At 37.8% G+C, this 23,737-nt stretch overlaps 1 protein-coding gene across 2 annotated transcripts in view; it reads left to right on the top strand.

Moving 5' to 3' along the window:
• Window positions 1-23,737, top strand: part of LOC112159634 (ERC protein 2) — a 157,683-nt gene that overhangs the window by 10,502 nt on the left and 123,444 nt on the right. For both annotated transcript variants that reach the window (XM_024293844.2, XM_024293845.2), the window contains 4 exons: window positions 9,063-9,218; window positions 10,340-10,432; window positions 10,634-10,681; window positions 11,129-11,296. In XM_024293844.2, coding sequence (XP_024149612.1) covers window positions 9,063-9,218; window positions 10,340-10,432; window positions 10,634-10,681; window positions 11,129-11,296 — 465 coding nt within the window. The remainder of the gene's footprint in view (window positions 1-9,062; window positions 9,219-10,339; window positions 10,433-10,633; window positions 10,682-11,128; window positions 11,297-23,737) is intronic.

The following is a 23,737-nucleotide window of genomic DNA, read 5'->3' as shown; positions in this document are numbered from 1 at the left end:
AGCCTTTAACTTCTCTACCTCTATATATGTGTGTGTGTGTGTTTCATGTCTTTGCATGGCTCTGATTTGTTTGTGTCATAATGTTCTTGTTTGCTGATCTCGGTGTTGTCATTCTGCAGCTATGTGTCCAGTCAGAATAAATCTGGGGTGCTGCGTGCGTGCGTACTTGCATGTGCGTGTGTGTCTGTATGTGTGAGCATGCGTACACATCTGGAGCCTATCGGCTTATCACGCAAGAACACTCCCTCTCAGGATTGCCGATGGCTGGTGGGATCTCCACTCAGCCAGTTTTTAACACACTTTTTTTTTTGTAAGGACCATGTGGGTGGCGCAACCCATTTAAATGCTGTTTGTGTGTATGTGTGTGGCTGCATATATGCAGTTTATGGGACCCAAGCATTCTTTGTGTGTAAGAGGTGAGTACCTGTTCTCACACAGTTTTTTTTTAACCATTTGACAGCTTAACACATGGTGTGTGAACTGTGCAGAAGGAGGAGGAGGAGGAGGAGGACGGGGTGGGGGGGCATCTGGGTCTGAGTAAACTGTCAGGGAGGGATGTGGAGAATGGTTCTGCTTTTCTAAGGTAGAAAAACACGCTGTGTTTGTTTGAATATTAATGTATGATTAATGAGCAAAAACACTGACCTTCCTGATTGAAAAGAGAAGGTCTTGTTGTTTTTTTTTTTTTTTTTCCTCCCAACCTTCCCTCTGCTCTCTCTCTTTTTTTTGGATGCAACATGTGGATACATTCTCTGCTTCATCATATATTAATAAAGATTTGCCAGAGTTTTTTTCCTCTGATCAAAGAAAACATAATTTTAGAAGTCTTTTTTAACAATTTTTTTGGTGTGATTAAATTATTTCGAGCCCAACAGCTTTTTTTTGTGATTTTGATTTCCATTGTGATGAATATAACCGCTGAAATAGCCACATCCAATAAAGAGTTTATGTTAATTCGCTTAAATGCACGTTTCAGGCTACCACACTCAAAACTCTTACGCTCATTTTAGCTAAGCACATTTTTAAGAAGTTCTCAGCCTCTAAGTACAAATCGTGGACAAACTTTGACCAATCAGATACTCAGATTTGGTAGCAACATAAGGATGGCATCCCTTTTTTAAGTAACTCAAGTGTCAATCATTTGATAATTGATCATGACGGAGAAATTGATAATTGCGGTTTGTGCCCAATTGGAATTATTTGACACCAAGTCTTCCATATGTCAGAACAGAGCTGTAAATAATAAACCCTGGAGCAAAATTTGCACCACTTCAACATTTTGTATAAAGTTTTTATTTGCATTTTGCACAAAGTCTCTTCCAACATGTCAATTTTCCCATCTGGTCATATATGACATATCAGAAAAAAAAAAAAATGAAGGAAGTCCTTGATAATAAAATTATTGTATTATGAAACGTAAATGTCTTTTTTAAGATTTGTAAAATTTTGAGTGTATAAAATTGTATAATTTATTTTATGACAATTTTATATAAATAATCATAATATATAAATATAAGCCCATATGGGTTTTTTTGCCTTTTCCTCCACCTACTTTTTTCTTATTTCTATACCTGCTTGTATAAGTAAATAAATTTTAAAAAACTGTAGGCGGCAGAAACAGTAAACAGTACATGCATCTTTGACCTTTTAACCCAATACTCTTCAACCTGATCCTTGACGTCTTCCAACCAAAATCTTTTCAGCATTTCAAAAACCTGCTTCAAGAAATCTCTCCTTTCAAGCCGTTGTACCTCGTCATTGGAACTCCCTCTTCTGTCATTGTTACACATAAACTCCATTGAGTGTTTTAAATTTCAAGACATTTTTACTCAGGAGAGCTTTTAGTCCTTGTTTTAGTATGTTTTTATTATAGCTGCATTTTATTACTTCTCTGTGCTTTGATTTGATTTTATACTCCTTTTGTAAAGCAATTTTTGATTCTCTCTGAGAAAAACGCTATAGAAATAAAGATATTTTATTCTATTCAAGTCTAGTCTAGTCTAGTCTAGTCTACTCTACTCTACTCTACTCTAGTCTATTCTGTTCTAGAAAAAATGAAGCCCCTCCCTGCTTGTTAAGTGTGAACACCATGGGCTACTTAGTGCGTTTTTGGACTCATGTCTTATGTACTTTATAGTCTTCTGAAGTACTACTATGGAAATAATGCTAAATACTTTAAAATTCTTTACAATATGGCCCTTTCCAAATGACCCATCTTGTTAGGTGATGTACCAAATACCTTTAGTTTGCTTCTCTATTTATTGTCAGTGAGTCTCTATAACATGCCAGTGAGTTGGTATTAAAACCTTACATTTCCAAAGAGATATGACATTTTTATGCATGTTCATAGGTAATCTTAAAGTATACCAAGCTGAAGTCACGTCATTTGTAAACATACACGCCGTTTTCAATTCTCCCTCCTTTGAAGCATTCAGGCCTTACAGACCACAGCCAGATGTGGAACCCCTTGAAGCAGCTGTTTGTGTTTATGGGACTGCAAATGTGCTGTATGTATAGGTGTAGCGCCCACTCCATCACTCCTTCACCTGCTGATGTGTTTTGTCAGAGGAACAATGTGGGCAGAGATGCACTCTCACTTGTGTTTCCGTGTCCAGCTGTGTTAGCTGTCATGGGCTGAATGTTACAGGCACATCTTTGCTTACCTGTTCGATTGGTTGTTATGATGAGTGAGTCTGAGTTAACATCAGTCAACTTTGTAGGAGGAGCTATTTGCAGTGCCAGCACCGTCCACAGGGTGGTAGTGTTCTGTTAGAGATCAACTGCTATCCACTGGGATGAGAGGCACGAATCAGAGCCTAATTTTCTGTCCTCTGTGGCCCGATCCCCACAGACCCAAAAATAACAGTCCCAGACCAGTGGTCTGTTTGGACCCAGCCCTGTCAGAGACATGCTCACACATACATGTAGTCTTTCATTGTGAGATTTGAACTTTCTTGCACATCTCTCAACCAATGTTGTCATACAGACTGCAGGGGTTTTTACGTGAATTCTACTCCCTGTTTTGTGATATTTCCTTCAGTGTAGACTTAATGAATGTGAGCATGTTGCTCTGCCGGTTACAAAAGTTATAGCAATCGCTTGTGGCTCCCCTGGCGTCAGAATTGCTGCTGCTTGTTTTGGACTCCCTCTCATGTCTGTTTCCCTCTTTCAAACTCCAATGAAACGTTGAGAATTTATGTTTTTAAAACTTTCTAATGACCGATTGTTGAAAGTTGAACTTGGTGGTTTTTTTCCCCTATTATCCTTTCTGTGTACTTACATGTGCTTGCTGGCTTAACTGCAAAAACACGATGCCGCCTATCCATGAGTGTTTTAAGTCTCTTTGTTCCTCTCCAGCCTGACATGGTATCCGTTGCAATTTGATTAATTGCTGACAAGCCGGTCTCAGATGGGGCTTTTATGCATTGGCTACTTTCAACCTTGGCCCCCTCCTGCAAGCCTTTTCTTGCTCAAACCTGGGCACCACAAACTATCATTTTTTTTGGGATGGAAATTATTGAGACAACTGTGCACACTGTAAATCTCTACACTTTTCCCAAAGACCCTTTTCTTTCATCCTACAGAGATGTTTATTCCCTCCAATTTCCATTTGTCTTGTCAAATCGTTCTTTTAGGAGATTCAGGTGGTGGGGTAAGCTTTCATAAATTGGACGAGTCAGCTTTTCTCTCCTTCATCAAGGCCATTGATGAATATGCATGTATGAGAGCAATTATGTGTCCACCTAAATTTAATCCATGCTTTGGCTTGGGTTTGTTCACTGTAAATAATGAAACATTGAATCAGTTAACAAAAGCTCTGTAATGTGGTACATTTAAAACTATTTTTTTTAAATCAAATTACTTTATCGAGTTGAGTAAACCATCAACCCAAAGTTTTAATTTCATGAAAACTAAAAATTTTAAATTGAACAAATTACAGAACTTTTGTTAAAGTATCCAATGTTTCACTTTTTTCAGTGTACGGTGGCCCTGAAGTTTAAATCACATCAACAAAACTCAATGCAAAAACTATTTAAAGGTCAAAGCAAAAGTGAAAAAATCAAAACAAATAATTACATTTTAGTAATTAAAAGCAAAATTCCAGAAACCAAAACTCAGTTTATGAAAAGGAAACAAAATAAAAAGGAAATGTTTCAGAAAACAAACAAACAAACAAAAATTCCAAAAACCAAAATGAAATGTTTAAAAATGAAACACAAAAAGAAACCGGAAAAGGACATCACTGATTGAATGATGACGTTTAATGTTTGAGTTATTTCAAATGCATCTTTAATGTCTATATACTGATAAAAGTTTATAATTATTACGGACCATGTACATATACCTTCCTTTTCCAGTTTACATTAACAAAAAAAAAAAAGAAGTAATTTCCAGAAATCAATGTTAAAAGTTGAAAAACAAACTAAAGAAGAAACCAGAAAAGGAAGGCTAATACTTCAGCTACACGCTAGTTGCTTTGGCTTTTTCCAGATTTTTGGGCTAATTAGGCATCTAACTAATATTTTAGCTGGCATCTTCAGCTATCAAGATTAGCATCTTCAGTGCCAAAATTCAGCTAACAGCTTTCACTCTAGCATTATCGCAGGTAATGCTATATCTAGTTTTTAGTTGGTTTAAAGGTAATGATGTAGGTTTTACATCCAGTTTGCGCATAACCCGATTAGTCGACTAATCAGAAAAATAATCAGTGATTAGTCAACTATTAACATAATCGTTTGTGGCAGCACTAGTTGTCATGTATCCTTCATTTAAGATCTTCTTCAACCTCAAACATTTGGAGCAGAGAAGACAGTCTCAGATGAAGTCTTTTCTTGCACCACTGCATCAAAATTTGAAAAAAAAATGTAAAAATGTAATCTCTCAGGGATGAAAAAACATAAAAAAAAAAGAACTGGGTGGCATAACCGCTCCAACAGATAACACATTATTAGATATTTGTTCAGTTAAACATTGTTGCAGTGAGAATGAGTGTCTGTGAGAGACATGTCCTGACAGCAGTAATCCCCCCACCCTTAACTGTCATAGACACAAGGATAAGATTTTCATTTAAACTCACTTGGAAGAACTATGAAGAATGTGATGCTTCCTTTTACCCTGCTGCCTCTCCCAGTTGTTTTGGTCAGGAATTACATGTCCTCTGATTGACTTCTCAACTTTCTGCTTCTAAGCGTTCCTCCTTCATGTCAGTCATTTTTAATGCTTTTGGCTATAAGAGCTCTCTGGAGATCCATTTTGTCATGGCTTTTTGATTTTGCATATGCATTTCATTTTCGGGGCTTATTCAATTGGAAGAAACATGTGTGCCACTTTCCAGCAGCTGCAGAAGGCAAGTCTCGCACTGTTGTGGAGATATAGTTGTCACATTAATAAAAAAAAAAAAATATTGAGTATTGATGATCTACAGCTTTGAGTACATTTTTGAAATTCCTTTACATTGACAGTTAATTTTCTCCTTGCTTTAGACACCCTCACACATGTGCTCCAACACTGATAACCAAGATGACTATTGCTAACTTAATTCCTCATCACCTATATGTACTCTTTTACTCTTTTTCATTTGAAATGTCTCTTTCTTAAACAAAAAAGTCATTTTGCGATAGCACGGCTGTAGGTCATCAATTATTGACAGAAAAAGCTTGGCGCATGTGCGCCTGAAGGTGTTGCTAAGCAGAGAGCCGGAGACAGCTGGGAGAGAGACAGACATAACAAATGGGACCCAAGAAAAAGTAACGTAGAAGCTGAGAGACAGATTTATATGACCTAAAGTTTATTGTGTCATCTACTTGATAGCAGCAGGTTAAAGATAGGGCGAAGTAAAGAGACAGCAGCACATGTTTCTACTTGTTGAAAAAGAGCTGTTGAGACAATTAGATCAGGGACCAGTTTTATTTTGTGAACTAAATTCATATACTGGAATAACAGCCAAGGTTGAGAATATTTTATCAAGTGCATTAGAAGCTGTAAGCATTTGAAGAGGCTAAAGATGATGAGCCGACAAGCCTACTTTTACCGGGTCCCGCCACCGGAGCTTCATCGGCGGAACCAACTTCAGGTTGATCCGGCCAACACCAGAGGTCTGCAGACAGTCATTGATATAAAGGTAGGACGAGAATAAAGAATGGCCAAGATTTGAGTTGACAACGTACTTATTACATCAGGTTTCAGGGTTGCATACGGAGTCATTGTGCTAATCCTTCGATTTAATTTCAAAGGTGTTCCAGAAAGTTCTCTGGTTTAATCGGATATCAGTTTTATCCAGTGCAGATCGTTAATTATTGATGGGCACAGCGACATGTAGAGCAGTGGTCCCCAACCTTTTTCAGGCCACAGACCGGTTTAAATTAGAGTATATTTTCACAAACCAACAAAGTTGGCATTTTTAGGCTTCTGGTTTCTGAAAAGAAAAAAAATAAATTCAAAATAAAATGCTACTACAAGAAATTTTGTTTAAAAATGTCTAAAAATATCAGTATATATTCTTTATGCAGATGTTGAAGATTCAATGAAACAAAGTTGTTGATTTGTAGTAGAGTTTATGAATTGAAAAAATTCCATAAAGAAAATATATGTTTTTTTTTCTCCGTAATGCCTTTAACCCTCAATCCAGGCTCTGATTATCTTACAGGACAAATCCTCGTTCGTTGGTTATTTTTTCAACACGAAGGAGCATTTTCTGTGCTAAAATTTCTGAACAGATGTCTACCTAATTCAGCCTTGCTGTAGGGAAATTTTCAAATATCCCTTTTACAAGTTTCCACAAATCAGCAACTTTAATGGATTGAATCTTCATTCCCTGTAAAATCTTTGCAGCTTGTATGAACTTTGTGATGAAGATTTTCTCTTTAATGTCAAAGTGGAGGCTAACAACCGGACACTAGTTTTAGCTACGCCCGACTTTTAAGAAGTGATGGATAAATATAGCAAAATAAGATAATTAAAATGCCACAAAACTTGTATTTTATTAATATGTTTTAAAAGTGAATCCACCGTGTCTTCAACTTTATTATATGCATGTTTGAAACAGTCGAGAGTCTGTCACTGCGTGTTAGACACAACTACATGCTACAAGAAAAGAACTATCTGTATGTGGAGAAAAACTCTGTTCTTTGAAGTCGAAGGCTCCGATTCGGTTTCCTCACTGGCTCTTTTCTCCCAGAATAAACTTTCCAAAGATGTTTATTGTTTGTTTTTTGTAGGTAGCTTTGGGCTACTAGCGTAGCAATCCAGTTAGCCATGCAGGCTAGCCGATTTAAGTCAAGTGACCAATGTGGATTATGTGAACAGAATCTGGAAGTTTATCAAATTAATACTTAGTTCAGGATCAGAAAATAAACTAAACGTAAATAATCTGTTCTTTTTTCTGTCTGCGGCCCGGTACCAAGTGACCCACGGATCGGGGTGTTGGGGACCACTGACGTAGAGGATCTAGCTGAGTTATAAGATACGGACAGAAACTTACCTGCATAAACCGTTTGAAGAACACTGTCTTATTGTTACCAACCATCTGCATACAGCCATACCCAAGTGAAGTCCATTATTGGCCCATGCAGAGTTGAGCACTTATTCAATTTGTTTCAAATGTCACATATGGAAGCTTTCACTCTCATCTTAGCTCTTTGAAGTTGTTACTGCTGTGAAAAATGCAGCTGACTCCACATGTGTCTGTGTGTGTACACACCCACACACAGACACATGTGCACCCCTGCATGTGCACACACACACATTTCCATTCAGTAATTGCTTGTTCCAAAAGTGGCTGCTTTATAGCAAAACCACAGTTATTTTTCACACATACTTTGTGATTTGTCTGCCTATTAACAAACTGCACATGTGCTATCCAAGGATGCCTACAGTGTAGTAAAAGGCCAACTTAGATCTGACTGACTTAATCTGGAAGAACAAAAAAAAAGAGAAAGACATGAGAGCCCTGACATGTTGGGGAAGGCAGGGAGGTGCAGTAACTTCCTCTGACGGTGCACTACTTCTGAATGTACCCTCTGTTTTTTATTATAAAAAGCTGATGTAAGCACTCTGTTCTTTAGCTGAGCATGTGGCATTTATAATTTTGCTGTGGAATCTGTAATGTTGCTTTTTTTTCTTTCGCTTTGTAATTGCAGAACACAAACCCCTCTTTCTGTTTTGATCCTGATGTTATCTGGCAGGTACTGTTCTGAGTGCTTCTCTCTTGGTTTTTCCGTTACCATTAGCTACTGTTATTTGCGGTTTACCTCCCTCCTGTAGTAAATTCAGTCCATGCATCAGTTTTGCTTCTAAAGTTGAGCTTTTACTACAAATAATTTTTGGTCTAATTCACTTTTTTTGTAGGCTAGTAGTTTATCTTGTTGCAAAACATAATTGTCTTTGCTAATGAAGTTTTACATTGAAAGTCTATACTTTCACCCTTTTGCTTTGGTGTTTAATATTATTTTGGCCTCTGTGCATCTGAGTTTGGTGTGTGAGTGCCTTAAGGAAAGGTATGTACAGTAGGGCACACTCGGCAAGGCTGATGTCAGAGGATGTAATAGAGGTCAGATGTGTGCACACTGCTTGTGGTTCATGTAGATGGCATCATGCCATCTGCTTTCAATTATTTCATTATTTCCCTTTTCTCTTTCAAGCTACAGACTTGATTGTATGTGAGCTAAACAACCTCGGAACCAGTCAATGACAGATGCTGCTATTCTCGTAAAAATACTTATACAAAGTCTTTTGTGATCGTAAATGTGCCAGACACCCTGAAACAGGTTCAGTCTGTATGTAAACATTTTTCTTTGAATATTTCTTGAATATTTGGAGTCAATATGTCAACTTCATAACTTCTATTGTTTTAAAACTCAAAGGAATGGACTGTAGTCCTAGAGTGACACATAGTGGGAGAATCTTTGTTTTTCTACCTTTTTTTGAAATAATATACCTGGAAAACTGAATTATTCAACATACTTATGTGACATCAAGCCCTCCTTTAATCCTGATATTATTTTTTATCAATAATATTGTTCCTAATCACTTTTTTCTTTGCCTAACCACCGTTGCTGGTGCAGGATACCAAGATCTCATCCCTGGAGAGAAACATCCGAGACTTAGAGGATGAGGTTCAGATGCTTAAAACCAGTGGCGTGCTACACTCTGACGACAGGCACGATGAGCTCAAACAGGTGGAGGTCTACAAGAGCCACTCTAAATTCATGAAATCTAAGGTAGAACTTCACTGCACGCTTTCTAAACGGAGGCATCGCTGCATGACTCAAATGACGCATGCCTGCATGCTTGCAAACCTGTGTAAACAGTGCATGAAACTCTGTGGCATGCTCGCTCAAAAAACCATGGTGTGTATAGTCTAATGGATGCATAGGTCCAGACCACATTGTCCCCTCTGAGAGATTATATTATATTGGCATCTGAAGTTTCATTTCCCTGACTTTCTAGCTGTCCTTTGGTGACATGTTCTGAATAAGTTGAAGGAGACTTCCAGCAACTCCAAATGTTGCTTAGGAGTTTGTGTCACTTTGTATGTCAGTTATAGTTACTTTTTCTCTTTAAAACCTGTTGTTCTGTTGATGAGACAACAGGGCTGTACGTCAAGGATACTAGAGGAATGTTTTCTTAAAATAAAAAAGAAACATATAAAAAGATTGTTTATAATTTAGTTTCAAGTTTCACAGAGTTTCAGTCTACACGGCTGATGTCTGTGGTTGGTGAATTGTGTTCCATGTGAAATTATTTCTCTTGGATTCATTAATGGTACTCTTTGTAGGCCCCATTTGTCATTGATTCAGGGAAGTTCCTGATGCAATCATAAAAGAGATGTTTTTCATGAATACGCCTCTGACAGATGAATGTGAGCTTACAACAGCAGAGGAGCAGAGGAAGGAGCTCTCTCCTCACCCGTGATATACATCACAGTAATGGCCCTGGCTCGCTTTCGCGTGTCTCATCTTTCTGTGTACAGTCACATGGAAACACAGAAAGCAACCACATATGCAGCTATGCACAGATTCATTCTATATCCTTGAAGTGTTTAGTGTCCTAGTCTTTCAACGGCGGTGGCGACTGGTGTTGAGGTGCCGCTGTGATAAGAGAAACTGGAGAGGGCAGCATCCTTGTGCTCTCCGGTTTCCTCTATGAACGGTTTCTGGACTTTGATCCACACAAAAACTAGACAAAATCTTTGGTATTTTCTGATAAATGATGCACCCAGATAATGAACTATTGCAGAACTTCACGCCTTTAGCGCCTCGGCTGTGCTGTTGAGTACAAAGTGTGAAATCATTGCTTCAGTTGAGTGGCTTGCTTGCCTCTTGTTTCTGTGTCTTTGTAGGAGCAGGCCTTATCACCATGTGTGTCTTCCATCAGACCAACTCCCTCCTTCCTCTTCCCCACCCAACATCCTTGGATCACAGAACAAGCAGAAGTACCCCAACTCATTCATCTTTCTGTCCTCTCATTATTTCTTTCATTTTCAAATAGTCTTCGCTTTTACTTTTAATTATGATGCTTTATCTTTGGTATACTCATTTCCTGCTTTTTTTTTTCTATCACTACTTTTAATCTCTCTGCAGACCTCTTTCTTAGTACTCATTTTCTGTATTTTGGGCTTTTTCTGTGACTGCAGGTGTTTTGGCCCAAAACTCTGATCCAATCAGAATGTCCTTTCAATGAAGTAAGCTTTGTTCACAACATTTTAGGAAATCTCTTTCTTCAATCTGTGTTGAGCTATTTTGGCCCCAGTAGACAAATTCCAGTCCGCAGTGCGCAGCAATTATCAGCACAGAAACGTCCATGTGCTAGTGCATTTGATTTCCTGTGTGGTTTTCTGTCACATCTGTATGGATTTTTTCTGAAAAACAAATAATTGTATATGTTGTGGATGCTGTAGCTCAGACCTCCCTGATAATTTAAAGATGGGACATTTCAGAGCGTGTGCAACATAAATTGAATTATTTTTGCATTGTAAAATGTAGGAAAAAAGTACAGTTTTTAAACTTAATTACATAGCTGGCTGCCTTTTCAAATATTAAAACAATAGCTACATTACCACAACAAAATATTTTTATGTTTCAGCAAAAAAAATGTTTTTATAGCAAATGTATTTGTGTCTGGTTGTCAGATCGAGACGCTAAAGCAGGAGCTGAACAGGAAGGAGTCGGAGATGCAGGCCCTGCAGACCAAACTGGAAACACTAACCAATCAGAACTCTGACTGCAAGCAACACATCGAGGTCTTAAAGGAGTCGCTGACTGCCAAGGAGCAACGTGCAAACACACTGCAGACAGAGGTAAATGTGTATACGTTCATAAACACTCATACTGAAATATATGTAAAATCTATCGTTGTGATGCACTCCAGCGTTGTACGGAAGCAGAGAACGGCCAACTTTGCTTGTTTTTATTTGTTTTCTCATGAACTATCTCATCTATTATCTTGTTATCACGAGAAAATATTTCCAGACCTTCTTGCTTTATTTCTGGTACATCATGTATAGGAGGAATTTAATGTTGTGGAAACCACAAAAACCCAAATGCTTATAAACGTTGGAAACGTTAGCTTAAATGAGCGCTATAGTGGTAGTTTCCAAAGTCTTCATCACTTTCTGCCAATCAATGTGTGGCTACAACCTGTTTCGTTCCACTTTTCAATGGACCAGCATTCAATGGGGGCCCCCCAAAATGTTTGGTTTGGTACTGTTTAATGGGTCCATTTTACAATGGAAATGCTCAAAAATACCAGAAGATACCATTCCGGACCGCTCAGTGGAAACGAGGCTCTTGTGTTCTATGTTCTGGAGCTCAGTGATGGAACCTGGTAGAATACTTTCAGAGTTCTTTTTCTGCTTCAGAAAGGTTGTTGTAAACTACATGGTGTTGGTTACGACCTATACTACAAAATAAAGACACCTAAAATATGTGATGTCTAAGCGTCTCAGTGTGGCAAAGGGTTGCTACAATATTGTTCTTTATCTCATTACTACAATGTAATGAAATTTGTTATCTCGTGATAATGACATCTACCATCTTGCTATCACAAGGAAAACCTTGTTTTCTCATAACTTGAAATAATAGATGTTATTATCACAAGAAAATAGGTAAAAAATAAAATAAAAAAAGTTGTTCTCATTCTCGGCTTGAATAGCTTTCTGAGTACAAACTTGTATAAAGACCCTGATAAAATGTGTTCTTATGAAGTGATAGAAGTCATCTTAGCTATTATATAGATGTCAATAGTTGACTTTTTTATATGGAAAAGAGCCTCCAAAATTAAAAGTTAAGATTATGTGTTTCTTTCTCTCTCACCTCTTCACACAAGGCATTAAAGTGGGTGGTAAAATGTCTGTGTGTGGCTCTTTTGGCTCACCAGCGGCTCGTCTGTGTGGGCGGGTCAGTCAGCAAGCTGGAGGCAAGCTGGCAGCGTTTTTTTCATCTTTAAAATTTGTGGAGTTTTATGATTTTTATCTGTGATGTTAGGGGTGGAAGTAGACTTTAATGGGAGAGCAGGTGTGTGTGTGTGTGAGCATTTAGCATTCTCCTCCGTTACTCTTGGAACTGATACTTTAGATCTCTTTGTATCTGCAGTTGAGAGCAGCCTGCTAACTATGTCCACTCATTGGTACAGGAAGCAATTTGAGCCAAAATTAGGTGTAATTGTCCATACATGTGCAAAGAATTTTGGCTCTTGCTGTTAGTTGAATACATCATACTTAAAGGAATTGTTTTTCAGTGGGTGGTTTTGATATGTGTCCATGTTTACCAAACTCAAAAGTGAAACTGGCATTGTTTCTACCTTTTGATGATGCCTTTGACTCACAGTGGGACATTGTTTTCATGTTGACATCTACAGTGATGGGATTTTCCAAAGGCATTTTTCCACCAGTGCGTCTAACTTGTTAGCAATCAACAAAGACTCAAAACTGCATGTAGTTATGATCAGAATAAATGCACAGTTTAAGTTTTGACGTAACTGAAGCTTTTTATTGATTAATGAACACTGGTATTAATGAACCCTCTCAACATTATTACTGAGTCATGATTTTCTTCTCCTCATGAGGTATCAAGCAATGTTTCCTATTCCCTTTCTTAGCCTAAATCAACATAATTTCACCTGCAGTTTATTTATACCGGTGGTCCAACTATACTTTTTCATTGAATTTAGCAAGAACAAAACAGTTTTTCTTTTTTTATATATATAATTATCCTGTGGCAGCTCATTTGTTTAGAGAAACAAAGCAGTGCAGCAAACTCAAATGAACTGAAGCCTTTCTTATGTTCTATTTACAGCTGCATGTTTTGTCAAAGTAACTGGGAATAAAGTATAAAGAATGTAGTTTTTACTGAGAACTATAATTCAAATATATCAACATCAGTCATATGTGTCTACATTTTTATGTCATCTTTAATAAATAGTCAGAATTTTTTCTAAACATACAGTTTGGATCTTGTTAGATATTTTTATAATTTAACATGACATGTTTTGTTTTTTAGTTTAAAAAACTCAAAGTTTTACTTGAAAAAAAAATACAGGAACACACAGCATTTTTCCATTATTACATTCACATGTTGGGTAAAAGCGTTTATAACAAGACAATACCAATGCAATTAAAATGATGGCATAATTGTTGGTAAATTACTCATTTTCTCTATTAAAAAACTAAATAAAATCTTATCAAAGCACTGTCTGTCTAATTCTCCAAATTGGAAAAGAAAAAAAAAACTTGTACAAGTGGAGTCTATTTAAAACAATTGATAATTAATTAAAATATTTACAACTAAACGAATTGGGATAAAAAAAGCCAATCTATCTTTGCGTCCATCTAATATTCATCATTAGTAAATCACAATATAGCTGCAGAATATCATTTGTTTTAAATCACAATCTACTAAAAAAAAATAATGGTATAACTAGACCTAACATACATTTTAAAGTTGTTGTTTTTATTTTTAAATAAATAAACCAACCAAGCAACCAACTTGGACCGCACATACTAATTATTTGCTCCACTTAATAGTATCATTTTGTCAATAGGTAACAGCATATATATAACCATAATTCACAAAAAGTCCAATACATTTTATTAGTTCAGCCCTTTAAGAAAAAAACATTAAGAAACTGTCAAATTAGACTTACGTAAAATAAATACTTAAAACAAAATGCTTACTTTAAATAAAACATAAAACTGCAAAAGTCTTTGTGTGTAACATGGTTCAAATTTTAGCTGTCAGACACTGAAGTTCCACCACTTTGGCATTCTGTGTGGTAAGTTGGGGCCCTGGGAGACCCTGTAGCACCTCAATTTTAAGGGTCAGCAAAGACAAGAGTTGATGAAAAGTGTTTGAGAGCTTTTCTTGGTTTTTCAAGCATCTTTAAAATATACGCTGAAGGATTTCCAATAAACCTGTCTGCCAATGTTAGAATACGATGTTTTGCTCAATTAACTATTTCTGTGTGTCAACATCTTATTTTTCCTGTTTATGCATTCGTCTTTTATTGCATGTCAGGGCTATAAAGTAGGGTACTGTAATGGTTCAAATGTTCACCGCTTCTCTGTGTTTGCGGCCTGTCCTCTCCTTTATAGCACGCTGCTTCTTCGAAGCTGTAATTGGATCCAGATCACCGCAGATGCACACAGCTGCAAACACAAATCCGTAGACACAAAGGACACATATGCTGTCAGTTCTGATTGCTCCACTCTCATCTTTTGGTCTCAAGAACTTCTTCCAGCTATTGAAGTGGCATTTTCTCCCACTTCAGAGAGGCTCGGGTTTCCTGGACTAAAAGGGTAAACCAAGGGATGAGTAAAGATATTTAGTGGGCCCGCAATCGGCCAACATTCCTTTGCTGCATGTCAGTCATTCTGCCGGAGAGGTCAGCCATTTTCCCTGGATCCCCCTTCTCCCATCGCTTCCCATCCATTCATATTATTGCTTCATCCCCCGGCTGCAGTTTGTTTTAGCTTACTTCACGTCATTTAAAATTTATCAAGCACCCAACATTATCCTTTGTCCAATGCTTGACTCTAGTGCATCAAGCCTTGCTTCATACACATCAGCATGCATTAATAGTTGATACAGGGAGGCTTTATATTAGAAACATTCTAAAAGCAGTTTACATCAAGATGGTCTAAAGAGACGCTCGGTCCAGAACAGAGGAGTCCCTGTGAAGAAAGGAATGAGTAAATGGACCTGTATTTATTTGTCAGTCAAAGTTAAGGACAGCTCCCTAATGGCTATGATTGAATCTGTCTTCAGATAACAGGAAAATGTGGAAAATAATGAGTGTACATTTGTGTGCGAGCACTGAGATCCTGCCAGTGTCAGTGGAAACTTAACCCTTTAATACAGTAGATGTGTGTGTGCGCTTCCTGTCCTGATCTGGACAATGCAGGGCTGTAATGAAACCCCAGCAGATCGGGTAACCTAGTAGAAACTGTCCTGCATATTTAACTAGCTGCCGACAAAGGAACAGATAATCCAGCAGCTGAGAAATTTGACATGGTTTTGTTTACCGTTTAATTATTGATTTAGAAAAGGCTATTTGTATAAGAAAAAATGGAAAAGAACAATATCAAGAGGTCAAGAGGTGTAGCAATGTGCTTTAACTATGTTCGCACTGAAGATATGGTTTGAGAGTAATTCTCTTCTCATTTTTAGGGTAATTACTAGGGATTAGGGATGGGTACCGATTGGGTTTTATTCGGTTCCGGTGCCAAAGCGATTCTTTGGTTTCGATTTCGATTCCTAATCTGTGCCAATTTCAGTACTTCAGGGTTGAAGGGTTACCACGACTTCGATCTCACTCGGGGGGCGTGTCTTGATGACAGCTGCTTCCACTGTGTTTCTGTGTCTCAGTGACTGAGTTTGAAGTCTGTCCCTCATTAACCTGACATGGGGGAAAACATACGGGACCTTTCTTTATTATTGTTTTGACAAAAATAAGTAAAATATCACAGTTCAGGAGACCCGAGCAGGCTGCCCCCACTCCCTGCAGTTGCTGTCTGTCTGCCGGCGTTTTGAACGAGCGAGCTCCGCTGAAGTCCGGCAAGCTGGCTGCAGCCAGAGAACCACTGCACTGCGACAGGACAAAAATGCTTGTATTGGAGTCACCGAGAACGTCACGTGCAAAAACTGGAGTTTCTGATTGGCTGATGCGACGCAGCGACCTGTCAAAAAAAAACAAAAATATTTTTTCATAAATGGAAAAAGTGAGGTATAAGTGGAAGATCACAGCTTTGGGAATAAACTAAACGGTTACAAGCCTTTATATGGCAGATTTTTGGTTAGTCTGTTACGTTACCTGTTACCTTATCTTTTGAGTTTAACATTTTTCTGTTTCTGATTGTATTTGTTTTCTTATTTTTTTTTTCAGTTAGTTTTTTTTCCATACACTGAGACAATAATAACACCAGTATATAAAGAACATGCATCACATCAAAAATAAGTAAAAAGCTGGTGAGCTCACCAAAAATGACCAGGAGACTGTTGGGTTGAGGTTGGAAATGTTCTGTTCTTATTTTAGGCCTGACCACTAACGATCAATTTTTACATTAATTCTTATGGCTCCTGGAGAAACTTCAACGTTTGTGGACCAGCATGAACTTAACCTCATTTGAACTTGCTTGACCATAGCGACTGTTCTTAGTCCCAGCAGCAGGATCTTGGGTTCCTGGACTGTTGTGGTTTGGGATTCTGTGTGAATTGTACAGGATCAACCCTGCTAGAACAAACATGGAACGGTCCAAAATAAAGTCCTTCCAAGTTCTTCTGAGGCCATGTGGAAAAGCCATAAAGTTGAGTTGTGGGGGTCATCTACACTCTAATCCAATCTAATTCAGCAGCTCCACTGTGATTTGACTTTTGAAACAAGTTTTCTCTTAGTTTTTAACCGTATGCTATCAGCAAAGTCATACTTTATATAGCGCATTTGTTTGTCAGTGAGCTTATGTTAAGTGTTGTGACAGATGTAGAGCCGGGGCTATTTCACTCATTAAATTTTGGCTCCTAAAGCAATAGAATCATCTCATCTCATGCTAAGCAAAAACACAACTTCAACACCAACCAATAACTTACATTTAAAAAGTCAAATAATTGTATTTCTTTAAGGATTTAACTTAAAACGTAATTTCAAGAGTTTATGCAAGACCCACTGTTTTGGTTTTCATTTAAAAGTTGTTGGAACAAATCATCTGTCAGTTTCCCACACAAATATTAATTTTAATTGTGTGCAATGATGTTTAATTTTTGACATTTTGAAACCAACCTCAAGCACATATAAACACAGGGGGTACTGTTAGCTTTCCTTGTTTTTGTTTTTCTTCAACAATTGGTTAACCAGAAACACTGAGGCGATGATGGAGGCAAGCTGAGATAAGCCCCTTTCTTTTTGTTCTGAGCCCCTCTCTGCTCAGGGTCACGCTGACTTGGTTGACCACTTAACCTCTAATTTCATACACACATATAAACACAGACACACAATGGCACCTTCATTCAAACACTCCAAGCCACAAGAATACGTTCAGAAAACAATTTTCTGCCTAAATTACAGAAAGTTCAGTCTCTGTTAACAGGAGGGTGCAGACTAAAACAAAGAAACCTGTTTTTAGGAATGTTTTGTTTCTTACAATCTTCTTGCTCCAGTATATGGGGTTGGAAATCAAACAATGGCTGTACGGTCAAAGTATTGAGGTGTACGTGACATTTCTAAGTCTCTTAATGGCTCATTATGAATACAAACTAAGAACGTGTCACGCTTTAACTTGTGCTATAATTTTATGTTTGATAAGTACTACAAAAAAGTTGACCATTTAAACCAACAGACGCAAAATAAAAAGTGAATCAGTTTAATTTGTATTCATGCTTTCGTGTTTATTCCACTTGTTTCATCTACTGACAGCAGACAGCTCAGTTCAGCTTTGACAGGAAGTGGAATCCCTTTAGACAGGATGCATTTACATGAATGAAGCACAGGAAATGATCAGAGAAGGGAAAAGTGTTAATGACAGGAATGCCTCCAGCGTCTCAGTGTTTATGCGTGTGTGCGTGAGACGTGTCTGTGCACCTTTTGTGTTTGTTGAAAGGTGTAATGATGATGGATGGAGGGGAAAAGAGGAATTGAGGCAGCTGTGCAGTAAGGCTTAGTGTGATTGCACTCGGGGTGATCCCCTTCAATTTCACTTATTTATTCATTCACTCAAACAATGCCAAAAAGACTGACTTTCTTGCTTCAAAAAAAGCATATCACTCATTCTGTTGACAAAGGATTCTTTGTTAGTGGATCCTGAGGATTCTGGAAGTGCCTGCGTCTGTGTGATTGTGTGTCAGTTTGCAGTTGTGAGTGAAATTGTGTATGTTTTTCTTTTTTTTTTTTCTTTCTGTCATGCTGTACATCTGTGCTTTCCCATGTTCTCTTTGTAGCCTGTGGGCATGCAGCTGTGTTCATGAGGTTTTGTCAACAGAGGTTTTGGGGTACGATGAGACCTCACCCCTTTCTCCACCCTGGAGCCCCTGCTGTGAGGCAGTTTACATCTGCTTACTATTTTGTTTTGGCCTCTAGGTAATTCTTCCGTTCAATGATTCTATTGCAGAAATCTGCTGTACTGTCATCACAAAACCTAACCTGAAGGGCAGGGAATGCCCCTTACTCTTACAACACTTCCACAATGATGATGTATCTACCATAATTATCAGCAAATTCATCATCAATGTGTTCTCCTGCTTTTGTAAGCATATTTATTCAATACAAGGGCACTGTAAAACATCTTAGAATATTCATCTAAACCCAAAAAGGTAATAAAAAAAAACAGTAAATCATGTGACTCAATGAAATCTGAAACTGCACAATGAAGCTAAAAAGGCAAGTTTTACTTGATTATTGTACAGTTTTTCTTCACGTACTTGTATCTCCATGCTCATAGCATAGCGCTTTGCTCTTTCTAAGCAGAAAGACCTACACCCTAAAAAGTAGGTGTCACTAACCAAGGGGCGGAGCTACCTTTTTGTCCCCCCAGCAAAACGCTTCTCCCCACACTTGCCCCCTCAATTTTGAAGTCAATATATCGCCACTAAGATTAAGAAGTCATCAATACAACCTTCTTTAGGCATTAAAAACGATATTTTTAAATGAAATAAAAACAACAATAATAAAAATAAAACTCTTAGAAATACATATTTTTGATCCTTTTATTTCTAATGACCTTCCACTTTGTTGTTTTGCCACTCTTCCAGTCTTTTACAACCCCTCCCGTCACCCTAAATAAAATGCTTTAGCTCCGCCCCATCACTAACCATAATGTCCCTGTCCTAACAACATATGTAAAGTGATCAACATGTCAAAAAAGTAATCAAACATGTCAGCATAAGCCTCAATGTAAATGAACCAGTTAGCTTACTAGCTGCATTTTAGTTTTTGTCCTTTTGCTTATGAGAAAATTGTAAAGATGCACATAAACATACAAGAAAAACAGAATAGCAGCAGTCCGGCACAAGTGTGTTAACAATTCCAAAACACATGAAAAATCTTCTTTTATGTGCCAGACTGATTATTTTTAACCAGTTTTAAGGAGCTTTTAAAAAAAAAAAATATGGCACAGTTTCTCATATGGACTTCCAGGGCATTCCATGACTGTGAGCCCCTGATACACCCAACCATTTGACTGAATATAGGCCTGCACTTCTGCATATTGCATTCTCCTCTGATCAATGCCCCTTTGCTTGCTCCAATACAACTTTAAAAATCCAAAACTTTCCCAAAATGAACCAAATCTTGACCAGGTATCTCTGACTCCTTACATTACTTGTTTAAACATTATTTCTTTTCATGTGGTGTCTTTTGCTATTGTTAGCTTTTTTTTTTTTTCTGGTATGTAATTCCCCAACAACTGGTTTGTGCATTTTTTTCTTTTATGACAAATTTGATTTGATTCATCATTTGTCGTTTTAATTGAATATATGGCATGGCCATGAAACACATAATTTCTATGAATATACAGGGGGTGAAGAATATTTTGATTTATAACTTGTTTAAAATAAATCCCTTTTTCAATTTAATCAAGCAGATTAACTAAAAATTTACTTTAGAAATGTAAATAGGCTTCAAAAAGGGGAAGTAAAAACATCTTCCAGCTGTGCTCTCTTTCTGACTTAAAAACTGAGGTGTTTTCTCTTAAAGTGACAATTAAACTTATAAACTAACTCAAATAAGTTCATTTTGTGGGCTGCCTGCACTCAGGAGGAATGTTTTCTGAACAGGCGAGGGCTCGTTTCACATTGCTGAACCGGTGGGTCAGCGGGAGTATAAATGTTACTGTGCTGCTGTTGGTGCATCCCCAAGCTTTTGCTGTGGTTTTGCTGGTCGTGCCATTTAGACTGTGGTCTGCTTAGATGGTCTCCGTGTTGTTTTTTGCAGCCCTGCGGCAGCATCTAGCACAATACCTTTGCATATTTGCTTGCCAAAAAAACTTTTATAGGGAGAAGTGAGACAGAAGAAAAGGAGATGAGAGCAAAATTCGTTTTTTAACCTTAGTTTTGCTTAGCTAAGTATTTTTTTAAAAATCCACAGGTGTCTGATAACCTTATTATGGCTTTTCCACATATTTACATGTTGAAATACATTTGATTGGTTATGCATGCAAAGTAATGTTAGAATATTTGAATAAATATGCATGCATATGCTAGAGAAGTCTGCTACTGTTATTAATTCAAGGAAAACACACGTATCCCCAATAATTTATATTTATATTTTTGAATACATACCAAATTTTTTCCCTTTTTTCTTTTGTTAATTGTATGGTGTTGAGTGAAGTGCTGGAAAGTCAATGTGGGGAAAGATAGGGTGTTATAGATGTGTTTTTTATTTATCCACTTTGCCTCTCAACACAGTCTCCAGTTTCTCTTGTGAAATTGAAATGTATCTGCGTAAAAGGGGGGTAAGCCATTTACTTTTCTTTTCATTTATTTCTTTTTTACTTAAATTAAAATAGTTGAGAGAATGTAGTAGTTGATGCTGCTTCATGTTGGGAAAATCACTGCTATGGCTGTTCCAGAGAAACACAAATCAACACAGACTTCAGGGGATCTAGCATGGAAATAAGGACTTCAAGACACCAGCTCCTTTAAAGTTTGTAGGAAAACTGCAGATGGGGTTTTGAGAGTAGCCAAAGGTGGTAAATGTCAGATGGGAACATGAGGATTGGAGGTGGGTGGTGTTAAAAGCCGATGTAAAAAAAGAAGCAGACATCAGCAACAGGTCAATTACCCTTTTTTTATTCTCTGTCTACATCCCAACATGTATTAACATTTCAGGAGCAGCATTTCTGCAGTGAGCCCAAACCCAATGATCTGAGAAGAATTGCTATAATCTCTTTCAATCTTCTCTCACTCCCCTTGCCTTCACTCTTTCCCCCCTTTTATCCTTTAATCTATCATGTATCCAACAGTCTCGTCATGTTTCTCGTCTATTCTGTCTACAAGGGAGTGCTTTAAGAAGGTATTAGCTCGGTGACTTTGCAGTACTATCACAGCTTAGTGGGCCGGTGCAGGTGAGACAGCAGCTTTTCCTGTTAGAGCCCTTTGCTTGTGTTGTTACTAGCTGGGGTGTGCTCCCTCTGCCAGAGAAAAATGTCTCAACAAGAGAAACACACATTGTGGTGTAGTGAGCACCACATGGTCATCAACTGATAATAATGTGGACATGACAGAGAAAGGATTAGTGCTATTATGACTGTACATGTGTGAGTGCGACATGTGAATGAGGGAGGACAGAGGTGTTCTCAGTACCAGATTTTGGTCACCAGCCAAAGAAGCAATGTGAGATGAGTACTTCATCATCTTACACCTGCTTGTGTCTATGAGAGCCTCCCTCCTATGGTCCCAGAACTTCAGAATCCTCACGTTGTCCCTCATCTAGAACAGCTTTCCAATTTATGCCTCAGTTTTTACAACAAGTTCTATTTTATTGAGCAAATGACATACTTGCTTGCTTTACTTCTGTAGAGGGAACTTTTATAAGCTAAGACAACTCTTTGTTAGTTTCTCAGCGTGGAAATGTCCGATTTCAGTTGTCAGCACTGTTTTCTCTTTACTGCAAACATAAACCACAATTGGTCAGTAAAAAAAAAGAAAAAAAAAGTTGGTTTGTCTTTTACTTTTGAGCGAGCTTTTAGGTTGTTGTATTTTTTCATATGATGTAACAGATCAAACCAAACAGGTCGATCTAACCCTTCTCCCTCTGAGAATAGATGCTTCAGACTCTGAGGTGCCAATTCTCATCACAAATTTCATTGCATTGCCAGCTGGAGGTCCCCATTCGAAGGCAGTCCAACCGCACTATCCACAAAAGTTAAAGATACAGCTCTGAGCCCAAAACCTTCGACACCTTTTTGCACCGTGCCTAGAAATTATATGTTGATGATTTATGAACACCAATGGGGATGAGTTGGCAATATGATGTGGCTCCTGCTCCAGTTGTACATAGACCAAATGGCCAATTGCAATGAGCCCAATAACCCATATTCCAGAAGGAGTGTCTCCAAATGGACAAAGCACATGTGGAGTATTTGGAAATAGTCACTTGCACTCTCTGATGTCCCAGTGAGTAAAAAAGCTGATCTAGCATCCCACAAGTGGAAAGAAAACCCATTGATTTAGTTGAATCTGACACACCATAAGTGACTGTCCCTGCCATGAATAAGGTACAGACTGGTCCCACACAAGACAGTTTTATATCCTTGTTCCTGAGACTCTCACCACAATAGTCTGTCAGTCTGAGTATAATTTCTCATTTTTCTTATCATGGTCAATTTTTACACTGTTGTCTTTGACTTGCTGGGAAATACATCCCAGCGAGAAAAGATTTTATACTGACTTACTATTACCTCCAAGTGCTCAACCTTCCTCTACAAATCTCCCAGACTTGTTAAATATTTGGGAGATGAGCTGAAGAACAGAAGAGTCTTTTTTAAGTGTTTTCGCTCTGTCTACACAGTGTCCAAGTAACCCTTGTTAAAACTATCATTGACATCCTCTGTCTAACTGGCTCCCTTTATGAGTGTGTCTATTGAATTGGAATGAAAAGCACATATGTGCATGTTACGTTGAAATGGGTTCACCATGTGCACCGTGGCAAAACAGAAATCTATCATCTCTCAGCTCACAGCCAGATACGGAAGATTTCAATGTGTGTCCGTGAAGTGAGCTCTGTGATCTATGGCAGCATGGAAGGGCCTCAAAACTGAAGACGGAACAAGCTCCGCATTTCTAAGTCCACAGTGGGTTACATTGTGGACATTAGGGTAGAGTCCAACTTTTCTTGCCAATGTGTTAAGAGATTTCAGTTGTTTAACATTCTGAATTCTAACAAATAAAGCAACAGATTGAGACCAAAAAAGGTCTCATTATGTGAAGCCTCTCTTTGTCTGCACCATAGTTAAGTGATTCTAAATGACTATTATCCTATATGGTTTGTTGTATTAATACAGTGCAATATTACACCCTATTGGTTCCTGGGTAATTATTAAGGATGCAGTGATTCACTTATTTGGGTAACAGTTTTTTTCTGTTCAATTTATGATTTGTTTAGTACAAAGCAACAACAAAATTTGGAGAAAATCTTTTTTTAAATTAGCTAAAAAGCAGCTAACAATGAAAAAACACCTTTCCAGTTGGCTTACATTAAACATGGGGTAATGAAATAACACAATTCTCATAATTTAGCACAACTGTTTGACACTTTC

The sequence above is a fragment of the Oryzias melastigma genome, linkage group LG7 (assembly GCF_002922805.2).
Source record: "Oryzias melastigma strain HK-1 linkage group LG7, ASM292280v2, whole genome shotgun sequence".
In the NCBI taxonomy this organism is placed as follows: Eukaryota; Metazoa; Chordata; class Actinopteri; order Beloniformes; family Adrianichthyidae; genus Oryzias; species Oryzias melastigma.
Note: the sequence above shows the minus strand (reverse complement) of the source record. Positions and strands in the feature narration are given on the sequence as shown.